Source organism: Prosopis cineraria, unplaced genomic scaffold (assembly GCF_029017545.1).
Source record: "Prosopis cineraria cultivar Desert tree isolate PC_DT_omini unplaced genomic scaffold, ASM2901754v1 PC7, whole genome shotgun sequence".
NCBI classification, from domain to species: Eukaryota; Viridiplantae; Streptophyta; class Magnoliopsida; order Fabales; family Fabaceae; genus Prosopis; species Prosopis cineraria.
In genome coordinates, this window is record NW_026555338.1 from 20,048,623 (window position 1) to 20,057,895 (window position 9,273).

A 9,273-nucleotide genomic window follows, 5' to 3' on the forward strand; every position below is an offset into this window, starting at 1 on the left:
TCATTACTTTTCATTTTTGGTCCAAAGTTTCATTCCAGCTTAATTTTAATTAGATGGAACCATCTAAGATGCTTATAATTCATAAATAATACAACCTCCTGTATTTGTTTTATAACAATGATTATTGATTACCACTGTCCGGGAATTAAAAATATATCCATGTATCGCATGGAAATATTCAATGTTTTTGTTTTGTGCAAAAACACAACCCAAAAAATTCAATATTCATTCATATATTTTGCAAATAAAAAATTAATCATTTAATTATTATAATTTTAATTTAGTTACAATTCAATCTTTTAATTTTAACTCGTTATAATTCAATTCTTAAATTTTGACTTTTGTAATTTAATCCTTATATTGGTAATCATTTAAATATTAATCTCTAAATCTTAAAAAATAAAATTGTGAAGATTAAAATTATGTTACAGTTTATGACTAACATTTTAAATTAGTAAACCCTTTTAATCTTTGTAAATATTATAAATATTAAAATTTTAAAATATTTTTAATCTTTATAATTTTATCTTTTAAAATATAGGGATCAATATTTAAGTTATTCAAACTATAAAAATTGAGTTGTAAGAGGCAAAGTTCAAAATCTGATTTATAATTGATTTAAGATTATAAATATGGAGTTATAATGAGTCAAAATTTAGATATTATGTTATAAATGAGTCAAAATTATAGAGACCAAATGATTATTTTTTTAAAAAAATTATTTTAATAAATAAATATTGACAAATGAATTAATTTACATCAATAAGTACTAATTACTTTAATTCTCTGCAAAACACACATACTTAATCTCATATATTTAATATATTTTTATCTAATTTAATTAGGACTTGTAAATTTTAATATATTAATAATAATAATACCTATAATTTTTTATAAAGTAAATAATTTATAAAAATATACATATCTTAATTTAATTAAAATAAACATATTAAATAAATAAAGTTGGGTATATTAGTTTTTTTCTTTAATTTTTTTTTAAATATGTTCGGTGTGTCCTATTCATGCAATGCATGCATCTTCACAAATCACAAGATTGACGCTAACAATCAATCAATTAGTCAAAAACTTAAAAATTGAGTCAAATGCTAAGAAAATTTTGACTGTAATCTGTACATTTCCCGCAATCCAAGATTCTTTGCTGCTCTAAAAGGAGCAACATCATGGTTCTTAAAACATTATACCTCCAAAAGGCAATGCCAATATTTGAATTTTTTTCCCATTTTGGATCTAAGCATGTAAAAAATAAGTAACACATTCAACCAATAAGCACATGGCTCAATTATTAGAGAATTGTGCTAATTTCACTTTAACCGATAATGTTGAATTTGAACCCTTGGTATAACACAAATTACATTTAAAAACTAGTTGGAAGATATTTAACGTCCTTATGATTCCATCCAACCCAACTCGAGTGAGTTATATTATATCTCAATGTAACTTCAAAATATCAACTAGTTTGAATTTTTTATCTTAAAAAAAAATGCCCCCCAGAACAGTAATAATTTCCTCTGGGTTTATGATGTATTACTCTAGTCTTATTTTTGCAAGTGTTTTACAGAAGTTAAAAAAAAAAATCCTTACCATAAGTTATCAAACAAAAATTTGAAATAATTTTTTCAATTTTACCCTTTAATTTGAGAAAACATTTGCATAAATAATAAGATCACTTATTGTTTTCCTTTAATTAATAAGAATACATTTGAAAAGTTGGATTGTTTTTTAACAAATAAAATAGGATAACCTCTAAACTAAAAGTCCAAAAGTATCTGAGATTTTAAATTTATTTTTAGTGTAATGATTCTTTTTAACTTTTAAAAACAGTATAATTTAATTTCTAACATTGATAAAAATTAACTTTAATCATTAATTAATTTGAAAATGACAAAAAAAATAACCACTAAAATTTTCTATGGCTTGTTCTATAATTTTTGGATCATTTATTATAATTTTTAAGGTCATTTTCCTATTATTTTTTAGTTAAATAATAGTTAAAATTAACTTTTGTTAATATTCAGGATCAAATTGCACTATTTTCAAAAGTTAAAAAAATTATATAAAAAATAAGTTTAAAATTTCAGATACTCCTGACTTATAGTTTATGGATGAATTTGCTCTTGTACCCAATAAAGTAACATGATAATTTTTTTTTAATGCACATCAATGCCTTATAAAAAGTAGCAAAGTGAGTATTTAGATCTAGATATTAGGGAAATTATAATGGTGACCAATGATGCAAATAGCCATTTCATGTGAGGATAGCCATTACACTAGCATATAATAAAACCACTTTTGTACAAAATAAATAAATAAATAAAACCATTTTCTGGAATATAGACACACCAGAAACTGGTCTTCTTGGTGTCAAACAAAACACAGCTATAGAAAAAAAAAAAATGTACTGGGACGCTTCAGATTTTTGCAGTGCAAGTGTCCTCCTTGTGAACCATGTTTGACTCAATGTCCATGCTTTTTAGACGAAAGAACAAGAAATTATGAATGCCATGGAAGAGATAAGATCAAGCGTTCATTTAATTACACTTCACCCTGTGCAAAGACCAATAAGGCAAATAACAACATGATGCGCATGATACAGAATAAAAGATGCAGAGTTCAAAACTAGAAATCCAATAGCCTAACATTTTAGACACAGGTTGAGCTCATGTTTGGAAAAAGTTGGAAGAAGCCAAAATCACATTTTGGCAGAAGTAACCAAAACTTGTTCCAATATTTTTCCAATCATGCACCAAGACAAATTAATCTAATTATCTATGATTTGCAAACAAGATATTCTATAGTAAACCACATGGTTGAGGCTTGAGAGTTGAGATCATAACTACAATAAATGATCAGGAATTCAAACAAGGCTATTCAGGTATGTGAAGCGGATAATTATCTCTGGATCTGAAATCAAAACTAAGGTTAACTGTAGTTGATAGAATGTAGCACTTCAAAAATTTTCATAACTTGTCCACAAAAGCCTTTTGGCTAAGCCCAAAGGACCCACTAACAGAGAATCTAGCCGAATTACAGAAGACACTTACTCATTTATGAAGTATTAAGTTTCTTTCCAATACAGTAAATGACCTAAATCACAGCCTAAATAATAGTACTTATTACACTGTTGCTGGTCACATTTGCATGTACCTTCACATTTCCAGCGGCCAAAATAAAGACTTTCATGGTCAAAGATAGGTAAAGGTACTTCCAAAGGATAAGAAGATAGCAGTTCTGTTGAATTCAGTCAATGTTTAGTCTATGGGTATGTTCAAAGTGACCACAATATCCTCTCAACAATAAATGCAACAAATTTCATATTAAGAATAAAGATATATGCAACCATAACATGGAACAAAATTCAAAGACGTTTTTTTGGTTGGAGGAAGGGACCAATAGGATTTGAAGAGAACAAGTCCCCTCATTTTGGCGGATAAAATTGCTGAATAGATATACTAAGACGGTATAGATAAACAAAATAAACTTTTGCTGACAGTTTATTCTGCAATTTTAATAATTTCTTCACAAGTGCAATTCAGCTAATATTACCGCTAGAAGCCTATAACAACATATTTTAAGAGACATGGAATTTCATGCTTTGCAGCCATATCCCATGGTGCATTTGACACAGCCCAGTTCCAGTTGCTCAATTAGCAATGTCTATTAAGCAAGGAAACAATGGGAACTGTTTTTAGCAGCACAATTGACATGAAGCTTCCTTTGTGATGCAGCTAAGTAAATAGAGACAAAAGATCTACATGACGATAGAATTATATAATTAAACCATGGATTACCATCATGGTTATTTTGATGATAAAAAGAAATGAAAATCTTACAGGGACGATCACCAATAGAACTATGTACGGGTAGCTGCACTGCTCTTTTAGAAACTAATATTTTGGTAATATTAAATTATTGATGTCATGCCTTCTTCCTTTAAAATTTTACACCGATGGACCCATAAGTTTTGGGCTAGAGAGTCCAAGGCCTATAAGAGGGGAATCCAGATAAAAGAATACAAGGGCCTGGCCAAAAGGCAAGAGAGTTGGGTGTTGTTAGTGTCACTTGGGATAATATGTTAATACCTGTTCACCATACTCCCCTAAAACTTTACATGCATGTATGCAATTGATTTATATACTGCTTTTTAAATTATTTGACATATTAATTTGAATTTAATAAGTTCTCATGTATATATTATGTATATAATCTATCATTTTGCTACAATCTTATATCTTGCTCTTTCCAAAAAAGCATGTATACAAAACTGAAAATAGCATCAAAATGCTCAGACAACTATAAAGACTTCTGTGCATATCTTCTATATTTTATCTGTCATTTTACTGTCTCAAGCAACATGCCATTATAGTTCTCTCTGGCTCTTTTCACTATCTAATATGTTTATCTTTTTCTTTTTCGCCAACTGTGGCATTTGAACATTTTTGGGCCAACAGTGGAGATTGAACATTTAGTGAAAGTATAATTTCTTAAATAAGATATAAAAGAAATTCCATAATTTTTTTCTGTTTACAAGCCAAATGATTACCTCCCTCCATGCTGGGTCATGTTGCCTCTGCCATTTTGGGATGATGCATGTATTTAGTTTAGATACACAAAACCCAGGCTCAGGAATTAATAGAGCAGTAACCACCAAAATTTTGAACGTGCAGAAAAAAAGTATCTAATCATTTTAATTGGTTCTTCACCATTTGTTCAATAAGAATCATAAAATGTGCAACCAACCAAAAGTGTAGACACTAATACAGAGGAACAAAGAAATGTTTGTGAAATAATTTCCCCATAAAGACCATTATTAACTTGCCAGTGATATGAAGAGCAAAGCTCAAAGTCAAAGGGAGGTGGAAAATTATCACATTTCTGTTAGGATGAAATAAACAAAGGGATGTCCAGAGGTAGAACTGCAAAGAGAAGGCACCAGTCCTGTCTCTATGACAAAAGATTATTACATTCTACAAAAGACCAATATTTTGACAGTTTAATGAGGAACCACAATAAGTAAAGGAAAGAGGTGGGGAAGCAAGCCTGTTTTAGGGTTTTTGGCAAACAACATCCCCAGGAATATTCAATTAGCAACAAGAAGCAATAAAATGTGAGTATCATTAATTAGATACAATATAGGGGGGAAACCCTCCCAAAATTCTCAAATCATGCATGATGGGATCCACTAAAAAGTGATTCTCATTGAATAGCTAAGCACCCAAAATCATCTTTTATCTTTGACATATTTTATATCGATAAGAAAGGGCATAGACACAAACTACAACTCAAGGAATGTAATTGCAGTTACTCTACCTAGTTGGGCTTTTAAGTTTCTAATTTTATACTTGTCACACTATTCCTGACCTTTGATATTCTCATTCTGCAGGTATTTATACACTCCATATACAACTGTTCCAGCAACAAACACGAAGACTGTTGGGGTAAAAGAAGGGTAAAGATAGTTCACACAAAATTTGTCCAACTCTTCAGGTAGGAAGCCTGCACATAAAAATTGAATAACATCACAAAAGAGAAGGAAAAATGACACTGCTCTTCCATTATAGACAAAGTAACAGAGAAATGGTTCCTTTTAAAGTGTCTGTACTTGACTTCATAGATTATACTCATAAGACAACCACTAAGCCTGAAAGTGCTCTTATCATGCAACTTCAGAAGACACAAAGTAAGGACTAGTATGAAGATGCCAGGCTTGTTTGAAACTGTTTTTTATTATATTACTTTGAAAACTAGTGTTTTGTATAACATGTTCTGAAAAAAAAAATGAGAACACATGTTTTTCACATTCTCCCTTATTTTCTAGAACAATAATCTCAAAACAAAGATATTTTCGTTTTCTATTCTTCAGAATAATATTTGATTTTCTTGTTTCTCAAAACACTTTTTGAAAATATGTTACCCAATTGATTTTTTTTTATTGTTCTGAAAAACAAAAAAACTGTTCCTAAAACAGGTTGCCGAACAAGCAATTCTGACCATTCATCATAGAAAGATCAAGATATTAACATAAATTCAGCCTTATCAAATTGACTTATATCCAAAAAAAAACTTCCCACTTCTGTAAATTTAATACATAGATATCCCAAGGGTATGACTTCCAACAAACAGTAAAAATCCAATCCACTGGAGAGAAAAATTTCTGTTTGCCGAAACCCAAAATTCATAATTACTCACAAAATGAAGGCAGACTCGAATATCACAAGTCCATATTACTTAGCCAGCTAAAAGTTACGATCAAAATCCTACCCATAAAAGAGAACAGGAGCTCCTAAACAGTTATATATATATATATATATATATTTTCAACTTTCGTCCCAAAAAAAAAATATTAGTGAGTACTCAGAGAATTCCAGAAATAACAAATTCACTGCACATTACCTGATGCCGCAATAAAAAGGCCCTCGACAAGAATGACAGCGCCGAAACCCAACCACGCAAGAAGAAAAGCGCTTTCATTCTTGCGCAGCTCTTTCGCTTTGGCCTCATCTATTTCCGAAACAAAAGCTGGTTTCTCAACAGGGGAACGCCGAATTATGGAAGCCCTCTCTGTTTTACCCTTCTGCTTCTTTTTACTAGTCGACACACTCGCATTGTTCTTACTCAAATTCGACGATAACGACGACACGAATCCAACCCCAGGTGAGCTAGATTTCTGAGGAGTAGTCGAAACTGAGTCAGAATCGTCGAAATTGGTTGTGGGATTTGAGGATTCAGAGGGCTTTTGGGATCGGACACTGAAGGAGGATTGCGAGGGAGAGAAGAAAAGATGCGTGTGATGAAGATGACATGTTCTGTTGGTGAAGGAGGAGAAGAAGTGGATTTGTAGAGCCATGTTCGGTATTGTTTGTTGGATTCGGAAGATTTGAGCCCGTGTGGCTGGGAGAAGCACCAATTGTGTATTTCTGATAATGACACAAAGCCCCGATGGTTTCCTATATTTGCAAAATCGCCCATGGATTCCAACGCAGATTTTCGCATGCCCTTGTATGCTGTATGACATTTCAAGCATGAGACGTATTATAAATATATAGTTTTCCAGAGAATGATCATGATTATTTTATACTAAATTGAGTCTCATCACATTAATTATATAATTTATTATATATATAGTGCAGCTTGATATGAAGTTGACCTGATTTATGTATTAAAAGTATATTAATTATTATTTTATTAATTATTTTATTAAAACTATACATAAATTTCATATATTATGTAAAATCTGAGGATTTTAACTTAATAATTAGAGAGGAAAAGCAAGCTAAGTCCAATAGGCTTACCCATTTAAGTCCATTTAACAAGAGGGCTATGCTTACATATAAGATTATGAAATTACAAAGCAAACTTAAATGAGCTAGCTCTAATAGTCTCTCCATTTTAAGGAAGTTTAAATGGGTTAATCTGAATGGGATTTGCATATATTTTTAAATTTTTATATAAAAAATTATAAATTAAGCTTTTCAAGCTTGTTGAAGTATTTTCAATTTGATAAAAAATAAAAAAAAAAAAAGATAAAAGGGAATTTGAAGCCCGTGGACTAGCTCGAACTTGAACCCGCTGTACTGAGACTTGAGTTTAGTATATGAGAGTCTTAAAGCATAAGTGAATTTAAACAAACTAGCCCAATTTTTCAGTTCTATTAATAATAAGATGTAATAAATGTGAATTGTCTTGAACAAGATTTCAAATTTAAGTATCATGAATAGAAAATCATAGTGAACAAAATAATAGGCTTTTATTTCACATCTAGTTTATTTATATACACATCCATGTTTACAATTTTAATATATGAAAAAAATGAACACACATTTTTTTCCCATTACGAACATATTGCTCCATTATTTGCAATTAAAAAATATTAGAAAAAATTAAAGGAAGAATAATAATACAGGACCCTAATTTAATATTATTAAGGATTTGGATGAATAGTATATTTGTCAGAGCAAGAACTTTACTTGTTAACTGTTAATGTTTACTTGTTAGCTTTTTATGAAATTAAATTGCTTTAGGTCCTTTACTGATAATCTCCCAAAACTTAATCTTCAGTCATCATATTTTCACCAAATTATGAAACCAATCCTTTTACTTTTGTTCTTTTTACGTTGCTCCTTATGTTTTTTGCTCAGTTATATCCCTTAATCCTTACAATTTGAGAAAATGAAGATAAATCACTTAAGGCTGAAAATTGCTAAAGATTTGGCTAATATATGTGACTAAATAACAAGAAAGATAAATGGTGTCTATGGTGACATGTTGATGGTGATTAGACAGACGAGTTTGTTAACCGATTTTAACTTCCTAGTTCTCACCTTAATCTATATAATTTGATTAAAAATATTTTACATTAAAAATTAAAGTATAATCAATGTAATTACATAAATTAAAACTAATCAAACTAGTGCAAAATCTTTTTGTTTGGAACTTTAGTGCAAGATCTATTTATACCATAGTATTAAGGAAAATGGGAAGCACATTGATTATTTCCATTATTGTGTTGTAAAGTAAAGAGCCATCCTTCCCTCTTTCTTTTTCTTTTTATTACTTATAAGTATTTTCTTATTAGAGGTAATTTTATTTGAAAACTAGATTTTTTACTACCTTCTACATTGCACGGGAAGATTAAAAATAAATTGTGGTCAAATATAGAGCATTTTGTTTTCATATCTTAAAATTTATAAATTATAAATAAGATGATCATCAAGATAGAAGTTAATCCAATTAAGATTACAGAATTAATAATAGATATTAGTAGACATAGATATTGTAAATCACATTTAATTTATTATTGATGATAATCATACAAATATTCTATAACAAAACAAAAATAAAATCAATTATGTAGTTAAACTCCCAATATTTTAGTCTCAAATAACAACACATTTTAAAAAAAATATGTGTGCGTTTGGAAATTAAATGTGATTTCACTGTGAGCACATCAATATTAAAAATATGTGTGTGCTTGAAAATAAGATCATTGACAATATTTTTAGATCCAAAATTAAAGAAGAGCTTTTCACGATTTAGTTAGAGTTGGGAATACGGGCAGGCCCGACCCTTAAGGACCTGAGCCTTAAAGTCTGGTTTCCGATTTTGAACCCCATTTCTCAAGCCCGGCCTTATGTAAAGGGCTCAGGCCGGGCCCGCAAGCCCCTTTTTAAAAAATAAAAAAATAAAAATAAACTAAATATCATGAATTAATTAAAATATTCTAAAATTAAAAAAAAGTAAAATCCTCATAATTTT

At 29.8% G+C, this 9,273-nt stretch overlaps 1 protein-coding gene across 1 annotated transcript; it reads right to left on the reverse strand.

The window, feature by feature from the left end:
• Positions 1-4,983: 4,983 nt before the first annotated feature.
• On the reverse strand, positions 4,984-7,042 carry LOC129316559 (protein LPA2). Its single transcript, XM_054960977.1, has 2 exons — positions 6,412-7,042; positions 4,984-5,514 (listed from the first exon to the last, which is right to left on the reverse strand). The coding sequence occupies exons 1-2, from the start codon at positions 7,040-7,042 to the stop codon at positions 5,369-5,371; spliced, it is 777 nt and encodes a 258-aa protein (XP_054816952.1). The 3' UTR covers positions 4,984-5,368.
• Positions 7,043-9,273: the final 2,231 nt, after the last annotated feature.